This window comes from Alosa pseudoharengus, unplaced genomic scaffold (assembly GCF_046254945.1).
Source record: "Alosa pseudoharengus isolate Yale_2024_CS ecotype anadromous, Long Island Sound unplaced genomic scaffold, YU_APseudo_1.1 YU_APseudo_1.1_scf_22, whole genome shotgun sequence".
Lineage (NCBI taxonomy): Eukaryota > Metazoa > Chordata > Actinopteri > Clupeiformes > Clupeidae > Alosa > Alosa pseudoharengus.
The window spans coordinates 8,354,326-8,378,444 of record NW_027468680.1 but is presented as its reverse complement, the minus strand read 5'-3'; the positions used below and the strand labels follow the sequence as shown (position 1 = coordinate 8,378,444).

Here is a 24,119-nt window from a genome sequence, read left to right as displayed (position 1 = left end):
TGGTGATTTAAAGAGGATTTGAAGAGATAAATAATAGGAATTGTTGCATCTGGTGATTTAAAGAGGATTTAAAAAGATAAATAATTGGAATAGTTGCATCTGGTGATTTAAAGAGGATTTAAAAAGATAATAGGAATTGTTGCATCTGGTGTTAGCAACATAGAGCACAGGTTAGAAACACAGAACAAAGATGAGCACCAAAACCCATACCAGCCCAATCATAAGCTACATAGGCCAGGCAAGGACCACTCAGGTCCACTTCAGGAGAACACTCCGGCTCAATGGTTTGCCCTGTCAGCCCGCAAACGAGGACTTGCTTTTGTGGCGCTCACAAGGTGTTCCTCTATGACAATGTTACACTTTGCTAAACACGGACCTGTTGACTAGTCTTCTTAAAGTTCCCTTTCAGAACTGACCACACAAACTCATCAGGCAAAAACCTTACTGTTTGCTGGGACTGCATCATGACGCCAGTCAATCTGCCTCTTTAAGCAGGTGTCTACTGGCCTTGTCATTAAGCAATATTACAATGCATCCATCTTACAGGCAGCCATGGATGAGAAGTCCTGGTTGTGAGATGAGTCAGCTGTAGACATCTACAGGCAACCTTCAAAGGAAGAGATCAATAAAGCTGCTGGTAACAGCAGCCCCCCATCACCCCCTCATAACTCGTAACAGCAGCCCTCAATACCCCCTCTTCACCGGTGTCACTAACACAGCTAAGACACACTCAGACATTCACACACCCATGGGTCTTATCATGTTTTCCGTCTGACTAAGAACATCCATCTCTCTCTCTCTCTCTAACTCCCTCTCACACAGGAACTCACTCACACACACACACACACATCTACTCATGTTCTTCAAATAGTCTCCCTTTCTGCCACATTTTGTCATCTGACTCACCTCAACTCGCTTCCTTTTGTGTGTGTGTGTGTGTGCACGCATGCGCGTGTGCTTGCGTGTGTGGTGTGTGTAGCTGTTATGCTGCTGTGCATGTTGTGATTCATGTGTGCCTTTGTGTTTCCCCATACTCATTATCCTCTGAGGGAGCCTCCTGGAAAAGTCCCTAGTGTGATCTCTCTCTCTCTCTCTCTCTCACACACACAAACACGAGCCAGTGCAACACCAACACCTTATGCAACTCCACACAGATGATTACAGGTGCAGGTGATTACCCAACCCAACCCAGTCGTGCCCATCCCTGAGAGCTGCTTGCTGGGAGCAGTTCCCAATGGGTTCTCAAGACTCTTGCTAATTGCAGACAGCCAGGGCATAAGAGATTTGTTTTTGATGTTGTGTTTTTAATGACTCCCTGGGTAAATGCTATAAATAGGCATCACTCTCAAGATGCCATGAAGAAAAGCATTTTGTCTACACCGTTTGATTTTGTCAGTCTACATCTTTCTTACGACATATTAAAAATGCCATTAAGCCATACTTGTCTAAAACAGCTTTCAGTTGGGTGTTGCACCTAGTGAATCAGCACGTTACAATAAAGAAGGATTTATGCGTTTGTTAAAATTGTTATTATTGGACAAACAAGATATTCAGTGTCAGCGTGAAGATGTAAAGAGACGAATATAACAGAAGATGCCGTTACAACACAGCTGACGCTTCACCCGAAATAAATGAGCTGGCTGAAGAGCCTTTCGTGCACGTAGCCTATCAGAAGTGGGGACTGGCGGTGAGGTGCTGGCATTGTCTCAGCAAACAGGTTTGATGGGAAAAGCACTCTTCCCAACCGCACAGCTGGCACAACCTCACGTCAACATCAACAATATCAAACCCTCCCAGGTTAGGGCCTGTTTACAGCCATCCCTGTGGCTGGGGTGGGGAGGAGAGATTTGGGGAAGAAAGGTGTCGGCTCAAACGCCTTGTGGGCAAGATTCCACGAAAAACAATGAGAGGTAATTTTCAAGAGTTGCCATGGGAACAGGATTTGCGTCTGGGTCAGCGCTGCTGAGGTTGTTTACATCACAAGAGCTTTGGCCAAACTCCCATTGTTGCATCTGGTGTGCACTGACATTGGCACACTCTCTCCTTACTGCCTCGCTTTAGCAAAGGCTATCATAACATCCAGTCAAAGGGGGTAATTTTCCTCTAGCTCTCCAAATATGGTCCTTTATTGTGGGCTCAGGTTTAGGTCTTTATGACTTGGGGAAGTCGGGACTTGTTTAGAATACAAAATTACAAATCTATAGCCCCTTGAACTTGATAACACTTGAACACCTTCTAGAAAGTGGTGAGAAAAAAAATACTTTTAATGAATGACCTACAAATAAAAGGGCAGTCACTGTAACACAATGGAGCAGAACACATTGTGCAGCCCCTCCCTTATTTTTTCACATTTATTAGTAATTAATAAGATATTAACACTGACAAGCAAAACTAGGTCACTCTATTTTCGGACCAAAGTAAGGGTTAAAAAAAAAATCACTTGGGTCTCTAGACAAGACTCAAGGAAAAGAGGCGACAGGTAAAAATAGACTTCAAGTAACTTCAAGTGGAACAATCATTCAGCAACACGGGGTGTGTTGGGGGTTGTATATAGAGGGCACTTTCATAGGCACATAAATTGACATTAGTTACCCGGCCTAGAAGCACCAAACTATCTAAAGCTCTGGTTCATGTCACCACATATTCTGTCCAATATTGAGCCTAGGAATGCGTATATCGCAGCTGTCACTGAAATATGTAGGCCTGTGTTGGCTAATAAGATGAGTTAGTTGTTCATCTTGTCCTGACACAAAAAAAAAAAAAACAATGTCCAATACACCCATGTTCATGTGCTGTCATTTTGGCGGCGTTATTTAACCACACGCAAGTGTGTGCTTATTTTGCATTGAAGAAACACACACGATCAGGCTTCAATACTGGTTGTCAATACGTAACGGCTGTTATATCTTTAATTTGCATCCATGCTAAGCATGACGTTAGCTAACTTGACGTTACATTAGTACGTTACATACAGTAGCCTACAGTAGATACATTACTGACATGTAGCGTATTACAGCGCAGACGTTACACCGTAAAAAGAAATACTGTAATGTTAGCTTGAAAACTGAGCGACCAATGGAAACCATGGCATGACACGAACAGAATTCTGCAACTGATGTAAAAGGAAAGCAACACTTAACTGCGTAAATTTAGTAATGCGTTCTGCATGTCAACGTATGCCTTCATGTCACGTTATGTCAAACGTTAGCTTTCAGCTCAAGACCAACAGGACGGCTACATGCGGTTGCCAAATGGTAAAAATGTTCATATCTATTGCAAAATAAGGCTACACAAACGTGATTGAAACAGGGCGACTGACTTCTAAATTCCGAAAATAAACATCACTTGATGAGCTCCAGTTGTTGACCTTAAGCAGATTCAGCACTGGAGCTGTCGTTCGTGGCTCCTAAATGACAGACGAGCAAGCTAGCTTGCAAGCTAACATCGCAATGTAACATGAGCTAAGAGCTAGCTGGCTGGTTAGCAGCATATCGAAAAACGGCCAAAATGGCTTTTCTTTTACAGATATGGAACGCTAAACCGTACAAGGAGTATTTCTTTATCCTTATCAGTCTGTAAAGAAAACTGACTAGGTTTACTTACGACTGATTTGATCTGGTGAGGTGAATTCTGTGGACGGCGCGCTTTAGATGTCCCTGGCCATGCACTCATTCAGGGTACCGCTGGAAATTTGTTTTCTTTCTCAGCTGATATGTGGGCTTCCTGACATCTATCCGGGGAAGTCTCAGCTCATTCATTGGAAACTAGTGGCCCGCTCAATGTGAGGACGTTTGGCGCCACCTTGCGTATTAATACCGTCATCCCTTTGAAATTGTCGTCGACGTATACAAAATGTCCAGGAGGATGTAAGAGGCTACAAACGTAGGCTAGCGTGTTAAACACAATATTGCAATTATTTGAAAATTATTTGAAAATAAAGCAATGCTGTCTAACAACATATATAGATCATTAATCATCATAGCACTATGCTGTGATATCGCTTCTTCCTCTGTCGTTGGCAAGTACTACTGTCCTTATTGCTTAGTTGTGTTTTTTTTTTTAAAATATTATATACTTTTTATTACTTTTTCTGCTCTTAGTGAATGTTGTGTGTGATGTCTGTATGCTACTGAGACCATGAATTTCCCCTTGGGGATCAATAAAGTATCTATCTATCCATCTACAGGAGGCTAGGCCTTTTTTTCTGATGATGCCATTAATGCAAAATTCGCTATCAACTTTGTCTTTTCTTACCATGCAATTTTGGAGAGATGACATTTGAAACATTTGAATATTTCAATGCATTAGGAAAACGGGTCTGTCAAAATGGTATAGCGATGAGAACCACTTTTAATATTATTATGGATTTCAAAACAGAAGTGCAACCAAAACTTTTAAGCCAACACACGTTTTCGCCCTTACAGAAAGAGAGAGGGCAGTGTCTGCTCACTTACCCCGCTTTTCAGACAGCTGACCCTCCCATTACGAAGTGTTGGATTTCAGTCAAGGGTTGGTTGGCTGGGCTGCCGAATAATAGTCAGCCATGTTGTTTTTGTGACAGAGCTATCAGCAACAGGTACAGTTGGAAACCCATCATATTCCGCCCGAAATATTACTCTCTGGATTGTACATTCACCATATGATTAACGAAGACACTGACGGGGGAAATGTTCGTTTAAACGGAAACCTCTGGGGATCATTTAGCAGCTCTTTTATGTCTTTTTCGGCTGTTGTGAAAAGTAAGTATCGTTTACTACACTGCTTTTGACTTTGCTAACTCACTCACTGTGTGTACAGAATATGACCAATGTTGTTGCGTTGCGTTGCTTGTTGTTAGTCATTTGTTGAAAGCCATACATTATGCTTGTTTGCGTAACAGTCAGATTCGTTACAGTACTTTTGTGACATTGTGTTTAATACTTGCGTGTGGATAGACGTTTGGATCACTCCAAACCCGACCAGTCTAGACTCAAAGTTTGGTAGGCTACGTCATTTATGGATTAAGCTCAATTTTTACTAGAGGGTCTTCACTAAAATAGCTTACACATGATTTAAAATGTGAGTTACGGAGATACGTGTAATAAAACTGCCCCCCAGAACTTGTTCAACAAGTTGCAAACTTGTTACTCTGGCTTGAGTCAGCCAGCCCAGGAATGTAACCGTTTATCATCATCAATAACCCACTAACAAATCAGCCCGTTCTGCACTTCATGGCAGTGTTCATAACACTGTCATGGAAACATTCGTGAAGTTTATGAGTAGGTTAAGTGTTGTACCTACTGTCATTAGACAAAGCCTCTGTTTTGTCAGGTCGCCTACACATTTCCACATCAGCTTAGTAAGATGGTATGAGTAATCTATATGAAGTTGTAAAGAGGATGGGCTCATAGTTTTTGAATGTGACAAAAGAAAATAATGTTGTGTTCCATTTTGGTTTGTTTTGTGACGCATTCCAGAATGACACTAGAGTCGCATTTTCTTTCCAGCTCTATCTGCCTGGTTGATTGCGAGGTCGGAATCCCGCCTCTCTCCCAGTACTAGAACTCTCCAGGCCCTTACAGTACATGGAACTCACCATCATGTCACAGTGACCCCTATGACCAGGGCCTCTGGCAGACTGCCAAGGCTGTCTGTTTGAGTGGCCCTGGTGGTCTATTGGGAGTGTGCCCTGGCCTCTGACAGGGGTGCACAGGGAGCAGCTCTGCTCTGCTCTGCTTGTTGCTGCACCAGTCGGTGAATCAGCACTGAAATTCTTCGCCCTCTTGTCCATCTCACAGCTTGTGCTGTGTATGCTATGCTGCAGCTGGATGACAGTATCACTGAAGAGGACCCATCAGCTTTGTGTGTTGTGTTGCAGTTGTACATTTGTTTAGTATATTTCAGAATGACTTTGGTTATCATTTGGATGTTGCTTGCATAACCTTGTAAAGGTTGAACATAGGTTAGGCCTCCTGCATAACCCCCTGGGCATGTTATATTCTTGTTTTTGTCTTTATTGATTCAAGGCGTTTCAGGGTTATGGACGTGCTTGCTTTACGTACTGGACAGACACGTAGCACAATATTATCAGAAAAAAACCCATGCGGGACCAACCATGCTATTTTTCACTGTTTCATGGAGACCTTCAAGGCCTTCTTTGCTTTGCTTTTGTTTCCAGTTCAGTGCACTTCAATGCTCCAGATGGTCCGGTGAAGGACAGCTCAGCTTCCGGGTATGGAACTGGCCTGGAAACGAAAACAAGCCGCATTCCTTGGGCATAATTTACAGACACGTCCACTGTCCCAACGTCCTTGTCACGTCTTAAGGAAACTCTAGTGCAGGAAACTGCAGCACACAGACTGAACAAAGATTGACTGTGTTCACAGTGGATAACATCAAAGTATAGCCCCTCCTAAATCTGATGACAAATGTCTTGAATATGAGACCGAATGTGAAATAATGGCAGGGTCTCTTGGGTTGCTGTTCCAGTAAATTCTCTGAGGTGAATTTTAAGCAAACACTCTCCTTATTGACTTAGTAAGGATAAGTCTTTTATTGATAAACTTGACCCATGACTTGACATGGTTGAGGTGTAATGGTAATTCTAAAGCACCCACAGAACATGGCACTGAGGTTATGATAATGAGTCTAATGAGCCCAGTGGCTATGGAAGTGATCAACTATGATCACTGCTCTCAGTTGCCTGCCTGCTTGTTTGTTTTGTGAGGGTTGAGGAGTGAGTTCTGCCTCTGTACAGCTCTACCTAGCTACCCAGCTTCTTGTTGCATGGCTGCCCCAGTGTTACTGGCCCCCCTGTGCTACAACCCTTGCCCTGGGCCCTGCTGTGTCCTGGACGTGTGTGTGTGTGTGTGTGTGTGTGTGTGTGTGTGTGTGTGTGTGTGTGTGTGTGTGTGTGTGTGTGTGTGTGTGTGTGTGTGTGTGTGTGTGTGTGTGTGTGTGTGTGTGTGTGTGTGTGTGTGTGTGTGTGTGTGTGTGTGTGTGTGTGTGTGTGTGTGTGTGTGTGTGTGTGTGTGTGTGTGTGTGTGTGTGTGTGTGTGTGTGTGTGTGTGTGTGTGTGTGTGTGTGTGTGTGTGTGTGTGTGTGTGTGTGTGTGTGTGTGTGTGTCTTCCAGACGCTTTGAGGGCGGTGAAAGCAGGGGCCACATTGTTTGTGCCTATTATGCTTCCTGTTTGTCTGTGTTCTACCGAGCTCAGCCTTTCTGCCCTCCGCTGCTCTGCTGGCACGGTTTTGGGGAAGTTTTGCCGCCCGGCTGGCAGGGCTGCTGGAAGGTGGCGACGAGGGAACACACCTAATAATGAGCTCATAATCTATCTTTACCAATTGCAGCCTGCCTCACGTCATTCTGTGTCTTACACCAGAAATTACTCAGCTTTCTGCTATGTCAGACAATCGACCATCTACTGATGTTTTCCTAAACTGCTGCTCAGTTCCTAACAATATAACCTTCATAACATAATATCTATCTATCTATCTATCTATCTATCACCTTGAACCTGTTGTCTTTGGCTATTCCACATTGTTTGTACAGTTACAGCACAATAGGGGACTTGGAAAGCACCAAACACAGAGTTCTAAAAGGCTGACCAGCTTTATGTTAAATAACGTAAACGTATGTAAATTAATCATAAGTGGTGCCTATCAACCAGACGGGGCATGGAACTACATGATGCACAGTCAGGCTGACCATGAGAGCAACAGGACAGCATATGACCATCTAACTCAATTAGATAATACTGAAAACAATTGGCAAAAATTGGCAAATTGTTCCGTTGTGTTGCTTTAAAGCAACGATGAGTGTTTGTTAAAAAGGTAACAATCTCACTACTTAATAGGCATACCAAAACATTACTAAAATCTACAACAGCACTGCACAGTACCTTAGCACTGATAAAAGGCCTACTAGCATGCTAACTCTGTTTTGGTGGAAGTGAATGCAAGGTCATAGAGGCTCATTCTATAAAGGTTGAGATGTTTCACACCTCATAATTCTGCATCAGGTACTGTAATGCAGACTCAGGCAGACTGCAGACTGGTGGAAGGGGAAAGAGATTTTTCCCTAACTTATTTGTCAGTCGACTAGACTGTGGTTTACTCGCTACCCACAAGTCAAAAAAGCTTTCCGCTTAGGCATGGGCTTGGACACACGAGAGCCAGAAACTGAGCCTATACCGTGCTGAATGTGGTGCCAAGAGCCATAATGGCATTTACATGTGTTTACCTAGTAGGAGTTCTTCTCTGTACAATCTGGCCCACTGGTTAGCACTCTGGACTTGTAACCGGAGGGTTGCCGGTTCGAGCCCCGACCAGTGGGCCGCGGCTGAAGTGCCCTTGAGCAAGGCACCTAACCCCTCACTGCTCCCCGAGCGCCGCCGTTGTAGCAGGCAGCTCACTGCGCCGGGATTAGTGTGTGCTTCACCTCACTGTGTGTACACTGTGTGCTGTTTGTGTTTCACTAATTCACCGATTGGGTTAAATGCAGAGACCAAATTTCCCTCACGGGATCAAAAAAGTATATATACTTATACTTATACTTATATGGGTATACGTTGAGATTAGCATTCACACCATGACATTGCTGTTGAGCCCCAGTTTCCAATAACCAGTTTCAGTAGTATTGATCAGTATAGATTACTTCCCACAGTGAGAGGTGTTATCTGATGGACTAGACTTAACATGTGTTTATTTAGTAGAAGCCTCTCTCTGTTTGGTCCAATTAAAGATCAGCTTATAGCCTATATGTTCCATGTGCAGTGCATCACACCCATGACTCTCCTGTTGAGCTGCAGGATCGGTCTAGGATGATTTAATGATTCAATTAGGCTGGATAACACAGTCAACGTCCTTTTAGGCAAGCCCCTCCACTCGGCAGCCATATTGCAATGCATTTTGGGCACTTAGGCATCTAGCCTATTTTGAGTAGAATTGCCTTTGCGCAAGTCTTCACAGCACCAACCTCGCTCCAGTGGCGAGATCACAACAAATGGTTGGTACAATGTTCACAACACATCGCATCATTGGCACGATGTATGCAAATGTCGATTTTTGGCTGCGGAAGGGGTGGTAGTTGTTGACAACTGCCATATTGGCGTTACAAACTAAACCCATGCCTTTCTATGGAGGATTTTTTGAGAGCTGTGACTCCTCATTAGAAAGTCTTTGACACAGTGAGTGACTACATTTACATGGACATTAATATTCCGACTATTGACCTTATTCGATTATGGGGTTTACATGCGTTGTTGATAGAATATTCCATTCATAATTCCTTTTACATGTAGCACAGCATAGTCCGATTATTACTAGCAAAGACAGTTGATTCTGTAAAAAGTTTCTGCACAGAAATTCTGATAGGACTTTATAATGTGATTAAGTTACACATGCATACAACACACCTCAATAATGTGACTAAGATTGGAACACTCCACATGTCTTAAGTTGATTATTGCTTATTCTGACTATGACCTTATTCAGGTTAAGGCAATCAGAAAATACTGCTTACATGGCAGCATCTTATGCTGAATATTGTCTTAATCGTGTTAATACTGGAATATTAATGTATCATATAGTGGGAGGTGCTGTCTGATGGACTAGGTTCTTCTGTAAGTGTGGTGCCCCGTACTCTCCCCCCTGAGTGATGCACTGAAGCCGGACCGGTAAACGGACACCTCTGGACCCTGGGCTTGGATGAGCAGGCAGAGGCTCTCTCCAGCTGAATGCAAACAGCATGCAAATGCATGGCTTTAAAAGAGGAGGATGGCTGGCATACCGTCTGGCACCCCGGAAAGATTTCCTGGAAACGGGGACACTCTGTTTGTCCATGATGCCCATCACGCCAGCTCTAGGGCTGGTTGAGTTAGGATGGTTAAGGGTGGTCTTGGCAGCTGCACATGTTTATGCCGTGCATGTCACAGCAGTGGAGCACTTCCTCGTTATCAGTGTCTACCTATCAGAGACCTGATGGAAACATGACCATCTGTTTTACGTCTCTGGGTTTTTCAGTCACCACAAACACTTTGAATTAGAATAGGTGTGATTAAAAAGCTATAGATATAGGCATAGATATAGATATAGTCTTCAACTATCCAACAGTTTTTTAATAGAGATTTGTCAGTAGTTGTATTAGTAAACAAACTTGTTAGTTTGTGCAGTATGGCTGCTGTAGTTCTTGCATTGCCCTTTATCCCATTTCCAAAATCAAACATTCCCTTTGAAATGTGCCAAATGCTGATGTTTGCACAGCTCTGTTGATGTCACATGCCCTAATTAGATTTTGTCCTTCTCATCCAGTCGAGTCCCGTTGATGGTCTTTGTTTGTTGCCTTTCTGAAATGATGGATCATATGATTGTGCTTTTCATTAAGCAGACAGTCACATGACACTCGGTGGTGGGGCACAACACAGCACAGCTCAGCATGGCTTTATGGAGCAGATGGCTTGCTGGAGCCCCTGTCCATGGTGACCCCAATGCTTGCTGAAGGAAGGCATCACATCCTTCCATCTTTTACCAGAGTTTGTTAACTCTCTATAGATTCTACCCCTGTGTGCGTGCGTGTGTGCGTACATGTACGTGTGTGTGTATGTGCCCTCTCTGTCTGTTTCCTGCTCACACAGCTGCTGTGCTGAGCAGCAGCCATTGGGTGTGGCAGGAAACAGCTGAGCCATGAACAGGAACACGGCTCTCTCTCTCCCTTTGTTTCTCTGTCTGTCTCTCTCTCTCTCTCTCTCTCTCTCTCTCTCTCTCTCTCTCTCTCTCTCTCTGCTGGTTAATTGCACAGGTTAGCAGACTGCCTGAGTCCGGGTCCTGTTCAACCCCCCCCCCCCCCCCCCCCCCCCAATACAGGTGATGGTGGGAGGTTGAAACCGGACACTCCCAATATGGTAGTGACATTAGCATTAGCCCCCTGCCAGATGGTAGGTGGTTATGCAATGTGAAAGGTAAGCAAGCCCAGTAGAGATAGGTTGTAAAGCTAGAGTTAGACCAGGAAGAAGGCTAGTTGTTTCTCAATGCAATATCTGTTATCTTCAGATCCAGATCTTTCACCTGAGAGCAACATGGTCTTTGAAAGTATTGGTCATATTTTGAACTCTTCACGTTGCACCAGGGTTGGACATCTAGAGAGGATTTAGGTGGAGGTTATTCTAGAATCTTTGATTGTACTGAATGCCAGACCACTTCCTGTTCCATGCCTGTGATGTCACAAATGTAATATCCCAGAATTCCTCCCACAGATCCAGGAATTCGGAGTAGACACTCAGACTGTCAGGAGACCAACTCCCACAGATGCTGTGACGGCAGCATTTTCACCTCTTATAACAGAGCTAGCAGAAACTCTTTCCTTTTCGAGCAGTTAAGATGCTGACAAATCTTTGTTCCTTGACTCCACAAAGTGCAGAAGAGTAACAAAGACTTAGCGCAGGCTTTGTCTGCTCCACCTGAACTGGTTTACTGCTGTCAAGGTCACTGGTAGAGTGGGAACCTCTCTGCCACTGATGTGGTTGTGGTCAGGCTTATATCCACCCTGTCGGACGCCACAGAAATGGCCATTAAAAGGAACACCTTCAAAGATGGAGTCCACAATTTTAATCCAATAGCCTAGTCAAATTCAGCAAATTTCTTCTCACAGTCCTTTTGCTAGTGCATTCCCTGTGTATGCTCAAAAGAGGAGGACAAACCTGTACAAGTGTTTTGTATTTCTACACAGCCCTGGTTCTGTAAATAGGACTGGACCATAGTGGTTCAGACTGATCCGTTAAACGATTCTAACCAAACAGCTTGTTGCCTCTGGAGCAGGGAAGGGAGGGGCATAATTTGAATGGCAGCTGAGCTCATATATAAATATATAATCCATTGTCAGGCTATCAATCTGCCCCACCAGTGTGTGTCTGACCTTAAGCCACTACCACCTGGCCCAGATCTGGTTCTGATCAGGAACACAGCTACCCAGATGCCATAACTGGGCCAGTTGAGTTCGGTTCAGTTCCTCCTCAGACTCTCTCCGTATATCCAGTCAGCACAAATACTGCTGTGTCACTGAACAAAACTGTGGTAAACGTCAGCTTGGATACACTCTCTCTTTCCCATTCCTATGATTGTTTTAAACGTTCCTTGTGGGTTTGTAGAACAGAAGGAGCTTCATTCCTGAGAGCTGAGGTGATTGTGTGGTAAGGTGATTAAGAGTCATAAAGCATGAGAAACTGCCCTGTCTCTGTGTAAGTGATGCTATTAACCGGTGTCTTGTGAAGAGGACAGAGTGACCGGATGGCGAGTGTCTCCACTCTGGCTGGGAGCTGGTATTTCCTATAGGGGATGGATGTCAGAGCACAGGTGTCTCCACTCTGGCTGGGAGCTGGTATTTCCTATAGGGGATGGATGTCAGAGCACAGGTGTCTCCACTCTGGCTGGGAGCTGGTATTTCCTATAGGGGATGGATGTCAGAGCACAGGTGTCTCCACTCTGGCTGGGAGCTGGTATTTCCTATAGGGGATGGATGTCAGAGCACAGGTGTCTCCACTCTGGCTGGGAGCTGGTATTTCCTATAGGGGATGGATGTCAGAGCACAGGTGTCTCCACTCTGGCTGGGAGCTGGTATTTCCTATAGGGGATGGATGTCAGAGCACAGGTGTCTCCACTCTGGCTGGGAGCTGGTATTTCCTATAGGGGATGGATGTCAGAGCAGAGCACAGGTGTCTCGTTCCCTGTGACTTTGCCGGCCTCTTCTGCAGTCTCTCTCCCCGTCTGTGTGCCCCTCACCTGCTGTACCGCCTCTTCTCTTAACCCTGTCTTACAGTAGCTATAGTTTCTCTCTCTCTCTCTCTCTCATGCTCTATCTATCTCCTCCTTCTCTCTCCCTCTCCCTATTTCTCTCTTTTCCTTTACCTCTCCATCTCCCCCCTTTTCTCCCTATATCTCTCTTGCTCCTTATCTCTTCCCCTCCTCTCTCTCTCTCTCTCTCTCTCTCTCTCTCTCTCTCCCTATCTCCCTCTTTCCCCTTATCTCTCCTCTCTCCCTCTCTCTCTATCTCTTTCTTTCCATCTCTCACTCTCTCTCTCTCCCTTTATATCCCTCTTTCCCCTTATCTCTCCTCCTCTCTCTCTCCTTCTCTCTCTATCTCTCTTTCTTCCCATCTCTCACTCTCTCTCTCTCTGTTATTCTCTCTCTCCATATCCCCTCTTCTCTCTCTTTTCAGCTCCTCCCTCTCTTTGCTCACTCAGACCTGATCAGGTCCTCACACAGCTCTGGTTGTATTATTGATGAGACAATGTTTCTCCCTCTGCGTGTGTGTGTGTGTGTGTGTGTGTCTAAAGCAGATGACAGTCAGCTAGCCTGCTGAGGAGAGGATCGGGAGTGATCGTCCTGCATCCCCGCCCCTTATCCACCTGCAGTCATGAATGGTAAGAATGGCACAGCTTTGCTTCTATGTATGTATGTGTGTGTGTGTGTAAGAGAGAGAGAGTTTGTGTTTGAAATCACTTTGTGAGTTTTATATACTCGTGCCTTGGCTGTTGGCTCTCTCAACTCATTTCTTTCTGCTGACTGAGCTACACCATGGCACTACAGTATTAGTGTGTGTGTGTGTGTGTGTTTGAGGTGCTTTAAAGAGTTCTGGGGTTGTGGTTGTGTACTCTCTGATCTCTCTTAGTTTCTCTGTGATTCTGCTGAATCTGAGTCTGACCTACACAATGGCACTATTGCTGTGTGTGTGTGTGTGTGTATTTCTGTCCTGTAAACAGATGGCTCTGCCCCTCTGACTGCTGGCCTAGTGAGAGTAGAGGAATGTGATTGATTTGTGCAGTAAAGTGCAACGGGAAGCATTGATTGTTTTTTTCTCTCTCTCTCTCTCTCTGTGGTGAGCAGTGACCGCTTTGTTGGCATGAGCAAACAGTGTATTTCTGTAAACATCTACTGTTTTGTGTTTATTTACAAACAAGAATCCATCCTTGAAGTGGTGTCTCCATTTGAATAGGTCTTCGAATAGCAAAGACCAAGCACGCCCAATGAAACTGTGACAAAGTTGAAGCATATTGTGTGCTGTCCAGGCTGGTGTGTGTAAATGCGTCAATGGGAGTTAGGTGTGCATACACTTGTTGTCACTTGCTGTTCTTGTTGGAGACATGCTGTTGGTCGGACGTGTCTTATTTCCTTTTCTGAACAAGTAAGAGTGTAAACATCAGCTTGTCTTTCACTAAAGATAATATGATCTGCTGTTGTGCTGCCAAAGTGGATTTGTTTTCTTTACAGAAAACTGTTTGCGTCCTTTTTTAGTTTGACAAACAGTGACAGACATGCATTAGTTATACTAGAATTCCATGGCAATAACCTATCCATGTCTATGATGATGTAGGATAGCAATACTGCATGCACAGAAACAGATAGCTTTTTCAGTACTCTCTCTTTCTGCTCTCTTTGTTCTTGATGGCGTCCATATCATTTGTCCTGCGATGATCTGTATGGCTTTTGCCGTGTCTAAGTCTTAGGACAGTGAATAGATTATCAAGTTCAAGGTTATCAATGTTGCTCAATGTTCCATAATGTTCCAGAATGTTCCATAATGTTCCAGAATGTTCCATAATGTTCCATAATATTCCATGTGTTCTGATTGGCCGATTGCCTACTGTGGATTAAAGGACTCCAGAAGAAATATTTATGCCAATGGACAACAATACTAAGGGAGAAAAGTTGCCCGATGTATCATCAGCTTTAGGGTTTTCAAGAACAAAAAAAACGTGTATTACTAGTAAAAACTAGTATTGCAGGCATTGTTTCAATGATCCCTTTGCCCTAGTTAGCCTGTCAACATCTAGCCTTTGTGGGAATGTTCAGATAGCCAGTAAATCTGTTGTCTGTTGTTCATGAAACAGACTGTCTTCCGAGCCAAGAGCTTCTGCAGTCCAGGCCTTTGTACTGTAGGCCTACTGGCAGTGTAAAAAACAACCGCGACTGCCAGATTGTCCGTCTGGACTGAGGAGGCCTCATTATGTCATTCTCACAAACGTTCGCACCAGTAGCTTTACTATTGTATGCCTTAGGAGATTTAAAGCCCACAATCTTCTCACATCAAGGTCACAATTATGTGCAATTCAGCAGTGTAATTTATTGCGCTGTGCTGTCGTGTCAGGTTTCCGTTTGATATATGGGATCTATTTTGGTTTTGAAATGCAAGTTGAGGATGTGGTGGCCATGCCCAATTGAAGATATGCAGGATTTAGTCAACTCAGTAGACTTAATACAGGGATAGTGCTCATCGTGCCATGAATTTCTTGTAGTATAATTCCTTGCAAAGGTATTTTCTTTTCCAAGTTTTGGCTATCTGATTATCTTGTGCATCTGCATTATAGTCTAATCTTCAACTCCAGGGTTATGCCTTTGACTTAGCATATTTCTATGCAGTATTGTAGTTTGTGAAGTGCTGACCTTGCATTTAATTTCAGAGTGACTCATAATATGCAGAACACCTTAAAGGAGAATTCCGGTGTGATTTTGACCTAAAGTGTTTTGAAACATGATACCGAGTGTGAACGTATGTCTCATAGCCCATCTCGGCTTGTCCCCTGCACTCCGAAATCTGGCGCTAGTTAGCCGATGCTACCAACAAGGCGGTCAATGGTGGTGCCTCGGCATCGGCATAGCCATGCAAATAAATCACTGTTTTACACCATTTACGAGGCTCAATGTATCTCCACACTTCATTGGTAGACTTCCGAGGGCCCTGACATTTAAAACGAGACATTGAGAACTTTGAAAAAGCACTGGTAGTTTACTTACAAGACGATTTATACAGACAGTATATTCTCGAAGTTTAGCGTTTGCAGCCATCTTGAATTTAGTCACGGTAAGTCGAGCGAGGAGTAAGAATGAACAGGTATGATAAGGGATTCCGTGGAAATGCATGGATTCCAGTTGCTGCTACTGGAAGAAACTGTAATTATTTTTGGAATCTGATCCCTTATCATACCTGTTCATTATTACTCGTCGCTCGACTTATCGTGACTAAATTCAAGATGACTGCAAACGCTAAACTTTGTTAAGATACTGTCTGTATAAATCGTCTTGTAAGTAAACTACCAGTGCTTTTTCAAAGTTCTCAATGTCTCGTTTTAAATGTCAGGGCCCTCGGAAGTCTACCAATGAAGTGTGGAGATACATTGAGCCTCGTAAATGGTGTAAAACAGTGATTTATTTGCATGGCTATGCCGATGCCGAGGCACCACCATTGACCGCCTTGTTGGTAGCATCGGCTAACTAGCACCAGATTTCGGAGTGCAGGGGACAAGCCGAGATGGGCTATGAGACATACGTTCACACTCGGTATCATGTTTCAAAACACTTTAGGTCAAAATCACACCGGAATTCTCCTTTAAAGCTGTTCTTATTTCACATGCTGATGTTCGAACATACTGTGTAGTGATACAGGGTGCATGTTGCGCCCAACAAATCTCTAACTTTATTACTTTCTATCCTTCTCTTGCCCTTCCTTCCCCCTCTCTTTTACTCTCCTCCCCTCTCTCTTGTTCTCTCTCTCTCTCCCTCTCCCCCTCTCTCTTGTCCTCTCTCTCTCCCCCTCTCTCTCTCTCTTGTTCTCTCTCTCTTTCATTCTCTGTATGTTTGTAGGTGCTCGTAATATGTGGGCCATCACTCCTGATGAGCGGGAGAAACATGACAAGCAGTTCGACACCCTCTACCCTGCCCTGGGCTACATCTCCGGTATCCCATCATGCACCTCTCACCCACTACCACTCACATTCATAGATATACAGTATCTATGGTCACTTCATGTGACTGGGACCAGATAGTCAACTATGTGTCTCTGAGTTGATTTCTCTTACAATATTATTTGTACCTGTATTGTGTGATTTGAATTTAAGATTTAAGCGTGGTGTAATTGAAATAGAAGTGGAATCAATTAAAATCTGTTGTGTATCTAGACCACTCTGAGTTATATCTACATGTATATGTCGGTAGGCTAATTCTGTTCTGTAACTGTAATTTCACGATTTGAATCCTTGATTTATCCATGTAAGTAGGTGTCATTTGTGGCTGTGCGGTTGCTTCTGCTCTGGGTTGGGCTTAGCTGTGTTTATGCGTCTGGAGGGACAGGCGTGCGCGTATATGAGGCGCATCGTGCTGCCCTCAGCTCTGCACCCCAGCGCTCGCTCACTCGCTGTTTGGGCACAGGGCTCCTGAGCAGTCGTAACTCTGGTCCATAACTTACAGGCTGTTGTGTTGCTCTCCACAGGGGACCAGGCCCGCAAGTTCTTCCTGCAGTCTGGGCTACCCGCTGCAGTGCTGGCCGACATCTGGTGAGCCGCATTTCATTCACCAGGGCGGGGGGGGTGGGTGGGTGCAGTGGGGGTGCGGAGATAGGAGAGCGTTTCATGTGGGGGTTTCCACAAATAAACACATTCCATAGACCTTATATTTATTGCATTGATGGAAAAGACATTCTTTTTTTTATAAAAATGGGTATTCGCTTCTCTCACCTTTTCCCTGATGGAAGACATATTTCTTCTTTGATAAAATATTTCATCTTTTCTCTTTCGCCTTTTCTCTTCTTCTTCTATTCAATAGAGATCTAGCGGTTACGTCACAAATACAATTTTGTTCCACTGGCAGGAAAAACGGCTGTCTGATCACTAGCCTGCCAGCCATTTGCCGCCGAATATCGGTGAATCCCCCCACTACCAAAACATACTAATGTATGAAGAATCAATCATTTTAAATAAATATACTCGAGAGCCACAAAATCGGACATTATGTGATAACCCTGATAGGAGGCCTGATACATGTCCCAGTGCCTTTAGCTCTCAAATGCATGCATTTAATGGCATTATGTGTTTTTAAAATGCTCCAACAGTAGCTAATACTTTCTATATCATTGCAATGTCTGTTTGCTCTCTATGAAAACGGAACAACAAACCTTTGTCTTTCTGAAGTTTATCTTTGCATATCGGGGTGCAGTAGCCTAATTGCCTAAGATCTTGACAATAGTTTTACCAACCAATTTGCTGTTTAAACTCAGTTGACAGTCTGGCGCTGCTCTGAACTTTTCTGCGAGTACAGGATAATGACATCAACCACTACATCGCTATAGTTTGCTCATGTACAACTGTTTGTTTTCTACTAATGTCCCTTGTCCATTGCTTCCGTTTGGTTACTTTTAGAAATAGGGACTCCTCTTACATGTTCCGACATTGATAAGTCTGTAGTATAGTAAAAAGCGTAGCCTTCTGTGTGATTTTCTAGCCTCTAAACTTCAGTAGGGCCTGCCATTGTGATGTGACCAAACTGTACTTTTTGGCTTTCAACCATGAGATGAACAACATTGTTCATATGTTCAGTGTCCCTGTTCCTTGGTCCATTGTTTGTTTACATCACAAACCCTCTTTTCATAACATATTTATGGTGAAGCAGTGCTGACGTCATATTTGTTAGCGTGGTGTTATTTCACATAATGCATGCCCTGCTGTATTAATGCGTGTACGATTGATAGTGTGGTTCTGTGTCTGACGTGTGTGTGTGTGTGTGTGTGTGTGTGTGTGGGGGGGGGGTCTGTTTGGTGCAGGGCTCTGGCTGACATGAATAAGGATGGGAAGATGGATCGGCTCGAGTTCTCCATCGCCATGAAGCTGATCAAGCTGAGGCTTCAGGGGCAGAATCTGCCCACCGCCCTGCCCATCATCATGAAACAGCCCCCCGTACCTGCCCCCTCGCTGAACCCCTCACTCATGGGTAGGAGTGAATAATGTTGGGCAGGTTGTTTGGGTGTTTATTACCCAACAGGCATATTTGAAGCCTCCACCAATAATGACAGGATTTCATAATATAGAGTGAGAGTGGATAATGTTGGGCAGGGATTCACTTAGACACCAAACATTTCAACTGCACGCCATCCTAATTGTTAGTGGGTTTGGATAAGTGCATGGATCACAATGTGCATCTTTTAAGACGAGCCTACCTTTTTCAACCGCAAGTTTTGGCGCAGCGCCACCTGTGTGTGGAGGTATGAAATGCAGGAGGCAGGGCAGGCACTCTGCTCTGCAGGGCTGAGGGAAGGACAGATGGTGGATTATGCAGGACAGTAGGCTCTTCACTAGACTAATGAGAGCCACAGGCTCCTGTTTCACTCCTCAAAGACGTCCGGACTGGAGAGTGGGGAAACATATGGCGAATATCAGGGGAAAGAATATGTATGTAATCAGACACCGGGCTGGCTGGTCAAACTTCTCTGTGTTTGATTTGGAGTGCTTTATCTGGGCTCTACCCTGTGTTTAGGAACCTTAATTATAGTGTACTTGTAGTGCTTTTGTGATTGTATATACACATTTGGTTGTGATGTATCATGTAGTTATAGACAGTAGGTGGTTGACTTGCAACCTTGTGTTCTTGTGTGTGTCCGTGTCTATGTTTGTGTGCGTGTCCGTGTGTGTGTGTGTGTGTGTGCGTGTCCGTGTGTGTGTGTGCGCGTGTCCGTGTGTGTGTGTGCGCGTGTCTATGTGTGTGTGCGCGTGTCTATGTGTGTGTGCGTGTCCGTGTGTGTGTGTGTCCGTGTGTGTGTGTGTGTGTGTGTGCGTGTCCGTGTGTGTGTGTGCACATGTCCGTGTGTGTGTGAATAAAGTATAAACAGTGCTAACCTGGCGTTGTCCTCGTTGCAGGAATGGGCTCGATGCCCATGCTGACTCCCATGCCCATGGGGGCGCCGATGAGCTCCATGGGCCCCGTGCCTGGCATCACACCCATGATGCCCACAGGAATGGGAATGGGAATGGGAATGGGCTTGGGCATGGGCATGGGCATGGGCATGGGCATGCCTATGATGCCCTCTGGCTTGCCCAACGGCACTGTGGGCCTGTTGCAGCCAATGCCACTGTCCGGGGGTAAGTCCTGCAACAGTGTAGGAGTCTCTGTGTGATTGTGCCACTGTTGTGAGAGCATTCTGTAATTGGCTTAATGCACTGTCTGACAGTGCTTATGAGTGTCCAGATGTGAGCAAATTTGCATGAAACATTACATTTATAGAGAGAGTTCCGTCTCTGTCTTCGGTCATAATTATTGTCAGTATATTTTGACAATCTGAGCATAAATTTCCTAAATCGGTTTCTTGCCTGTAAAGCATGAGTCAGAGTGGCAGTCCTAGTGGAGAGCTTATTGTATATGTGGGTGTGTACTGAACTCCACTGAGTTTCATTTGGGTGTGTTGGAGTGCCTTTAAGCCAGTGTAAATACATTTGTTATTTGTAACACAGAGATTGTTTACTTGCTGTACCAATGCTATCATAAAGGGCAGTAGTCACTCACCACACCTAGTTAGTATGACAAGAGCATTTATAATGGAATGTGCCTGGCTGATGGTGTTGATTTGCCACATGTGGTTTTGTGGTTTGTATGCCTGTCTGCCTGTCATAGCCTGAAAGTATTCATTTCATATAATAGCCCGAGCATGTGATTTGCAGTAACTTGCACAGTAGCCAAACATGCAGTTTTGTAATGAAGTTAAAAGTGTGTGTATATCTGTGTGTGTGTGTGTGTGTGCGTGTGTGTGTATGTGTGCGTGTGTGTGTGTGTGTGTGTGTGTGTGTGGGGGGGGGGGCATACACATGTGTGTTTTCAGGCATGCCTCTCTCCGGCTCCTACTCATCCTCCCCCTTGGGATTCTCTGCGACTCCAATGAATAAGGCGTCGTCTCTGCTGGATCTCTCCTCCAGCAGGTAAGGTCCACACACAGCACACTAGAACTCACCTGCAGCAGGTAACACACTACTCCTCTCCACTACCGCCAGCAATCATGTGGGATCATCATTTTTTATCAATTCTATGCAGATATGTGTGCATTCTACATGGCATACCTCTTTAGCCAATTCATTTTGGTATCATCTTTAAATTCATTTCAATGGAAAGAATAGATAAAACCACCAGCTGATCTCACTAGCCAGCTAGACTATGTTTGGTATTACATAGCCTAACTATGCCCCCCGCAAAAAGTAAATGTAAGTGTTTATTGCAGAAGATCAATAACTATGACACTAGTAACACCAGTTAGCTGCTAGCAAGCTTTTATCAGCTGCCAGCAGTTGTTGGTCTTGTTGTTGTTGTTGTTGTTGTTGAGGTTGTTGCACACTTTAGACTTTGCTAGCTTGAGGCAGTTAGCTTGCTAGTTGTAGCACTCCTGAGCGAAACCCCTTACTTACTAACAGGCGGAGTATATGCTGCAACAATTAGCTTCCACTATAATCTATGGAACTGGCTATACCATACGGGATAGCGGCACGTTCGTTCGAAAATTGAGACCAAGCTTTTTTAATTTTTCTACGCTCCACGAACGTAGCGCTTCAGTTTCGTGCCTGGCGTAGCCTGCCTGTAAGTCATGGTTTAGGGGACAGCAGGCATATGTTTAGCTGTTACTTTCCCAGAAATCCGATCCCTGCCCTTCAGATACGGCAATCCCCAGAATAATCAGAAGAGTTATAGATCTGAGCTAGGCAAGCATGCAGTAGCCTGAAAAGTTGTGGGTTCAATTCCCGACTTCCACCACTGTGCCCTTGAGCAAGGCACTTAACCCCAAGTTGCTCCGGGGATAATATACCTCTGCATGAGAGAGCTTTGTGTTTTGAATTCATCAGTGACCTGTCTCAGCTATCTGGTGGAGTTTCGGCCTCAGCTTCCATTTTATGTCTTGTGACTATGAATCACACTGTGTATGTTACAGTATGCCGTCAGAGTGTAAAAACGGGTAAAACGTCTTCCTGTTCCTGTCCTTGCTGTGGACGGTGCCGTTCCAGTGGTAGTTGGTTTACACGGTAGGATGACGTCTTGTGAAATGGGCTAATTGATCTCTCTGGTTTCCCAGCTCCAACTCCTCGTCCACCACGTCTCTGGCGAGCATCTCCCCGATGATGGTCCCCTCGGACTGGGCCGTTCCTCATGGCTCCAGGCTCAAGTACAGGCAGCAGTTCAACGGTCTGGACAAGCAGATGACGGGACATCTCACAGGTGAGTCTTGGAGCAAGAAATGTTCGTTCTGTTTGCCTGGGAGTCCTGAGTAAAGGTTGATTGACCAAGCCACGCACAGCTGGGTCTTAGGTATGAGCTACACCAGGCGCGTAACTGAAGCGCTCCGTTCGTGACGCGTATCGCGTCTGGTGTAGCTACTTCCATTGATTATAGTGGCAGCTAATTGTTGCAGCAGACGCTACGCGAACGGAACGCTTCAGTTACACGCCTGGTGTAGCTCATACCTTAAGCCCTTATAGCCCTTCCCCTTCGTTTTTGCATGTTTCATGTGAGGGGAATAGGTATCACAATTCTCTTTTGGATGGAGGGGTAGGGCCAAGTGGTAGGCCTATGCAGCTCTTCAAACCAAGATTTTCCAGGACCACACTTGAAACGAAGGGGTAAGAGAAATGTCCCAGTATACATCGGTTACACTGGAAAAACAGTTAAGCACACCGAGAGACTCATTAATGTAAAATTTTGGGATTTATATGAATTTAAAATTATCATTGTTTTATGTTACATTCAATCTTACATTCAATCTTGGGTCCTGTTCTGTTTTTAAAAAATTGTTTAGTTTGTGAACGTTAACATCACATTATTATTGCCGATTGGTACGATAGTCACACAGTTTGACATATTTCCATGTCTGATGCCCCGCGGTTTGATTGACAGCATACCACGTCCGAAATTTCACTTCTGCCCAGCAGCAGCAACATTTGTTGAACTTTTGTTGAACCCATAAGTCCCAGACGCAAATGTCAAATTTAGCTGAGAATGCTGGAAAAAGATTCTCTGAGGACCACATGGGTGAGTTGTTAAGTAAAAAGAAAGACGCCTCCATCTTTGACATGTTTAGGAGACACAGCCCGGTATTTTCCTTGGTGAGATTTAGCTTGTTCAGTCAACAGAGTTCTTCATGTTGCTATGGTCAATTGGTCATGTTAGTTGAATCCGCCTTTCAGTGACAGTGATCTGTTTTTTTTGTTTCCTACAGTAGTTGTGCCATTCTTTCTCCGGCGGGAACGTTTGACTGGATGAGTAATGCTTTTTAGCCCATGAGGTGGCATTTTCTTCTGAAAAAGAAAACAATGGCTGTACATTCCTGAGAAGTGATCGCAGGAGTGTTCTGTCACCTCGAAGAATCTGACACACAGGGGGAATGTCGCTGGTGTGGGAGTGAGTGGGACCGGACAGCGTAGGGGTTTTCTCCGTTTTAACTCGACGTTAGCAGGACTTCACACTCCTCGGGCAGCTGAGAGACACGTTTCATATTTCCCCTGCTTTCACCTTCTTTTGTTTGGGTGTTTATTACTCTGTCGTTTATTTAAGTTGAATTGTTGCTAGGCTCAACTCTTGACGTGACAGAGCCTTCTTGCCAGCGCCGGAAAGCAGGGCATTACTTGTCAAACGAGTTAAGTCACTACACATATAAACTTCCCACTCCGCCATTGAGGCACCTGTGCACAATCAGGATTGGGATTGTGGAGAAAAAAAGCCTCATCAAAACCCCATCACAAATTTAAAATACATTAGACGAAAAAAAGATAAAGTAAGCAGTACAGTACTGGCCCAAAACCGGCGTATTTGAAGCCTCCACCAATAATGACAGGATTTCATAATATTATACAAAGTCCTTTAATTCGCCACGCGTAAAAAGGTACCAGTACAAAGCCTGGCGTCCTGCAGATGTGAGTTAATGACTGATGAGGTGTCTCTGTGTGCACAGGCCAGCAGGTGAGGAATGTCCTATCTGCAACCATGTTGTCTCAGACCCAGCTGGCCAGCATCTGGTAAGTTCCCGCTCCCATGCAGAACACACACACACACACACACACACACACACACACACACACACACACACACACACACACACACACACACACACACACACACATATTCACATACATACACACAAATAACACACACACATATTCATGTGTGCGCACACACATACACATACACACACATATTCACATATATACACACACACACACACACACATGCGTGCACACATATACACATGCACACACACACACACACACGTACACACACACACGTACATGTACACACACAAACTTGGAGACATTTCCTCTGCATTGGCCACTGCACCCGGCAGTAAGGCTCCATGAAGG

The 24,119-nt window shown here is 44.6% G+C and overlaps 2 protein-coding genes across 5 annotated transcripts in view; one reads left to right on the top strand and one right to left on the bottom strand.

The window, feature by feature from the left end:
* Window positions 1-3,690, bottom strand: part of cnsta (consortin, connexin sorting protein a) — a 40,490-nt gene extending 36,800 nt beyond the window's left edge. For 2 of the 3 annotated variants that reach the window (XM_076300407.1, XM_076300409.1), the window contains exon 1: window positions 3,604-3,684. The gene's annotated coding sequence lies outside the window, so the exon portion shown is untranslated. Of the gene's footprint in view, window positions 1-3,603 lie in introns of all 3 variants that reach the window. The other variant, XM_076300408.1, reaches the window with a different exon arrangement.
* An 856-nt stretch (window positions 3,691-4,546) lies between these two features.
* Window positions 4,547-24,119, top strand: part of itsn2b (intersectin 2b) — a 51,722-nt gene continuing 32,149 nt past the window's right edge. The window contains exons 1-9 of one of the 2 annotated variants that reach the window (XM_076300405.1): window positions 4,547-4,739; window positions 13,308-13,391; window positions 16,609-16,701; window positions 17,234-17,297; window positions 18,560-18,726; window positions 19,650-19,871; window positions 20,606-20,702; window positions 21,842-21,984; window positions 23,714-23,777. In XM_076300405.1, coding sequence (XP_076156520.1) covers window positions 13,385-13,391; window positions 16,609-16,701; window positions 17,234-17,297; window positions 18,560-18,726; window positions 19,650-19,871; window positions 20,606-20,702; window positions 21,842-21,984; window positions 23,714-23,777 — 857 coding nt within the window. In that variant the 5' untranslated portion in view covers window positions 4,547-4,739; window positions 13,308-13,384. Of the gene's footprint in view, window positions 4,740-13,304; window positions 13,392-16,608; window positions 16,702-17,233; window positions 17,298-18,559; window positions 18,727-19,649; window positions 19,872-20,605; window positions 20,703-21,841; window positions 21,985-23,713; window positions 23,778-24,119 lie in introns of both variants that reach the window. The other variant, XM_076300406.1, reaches the window with a different exon arrangement.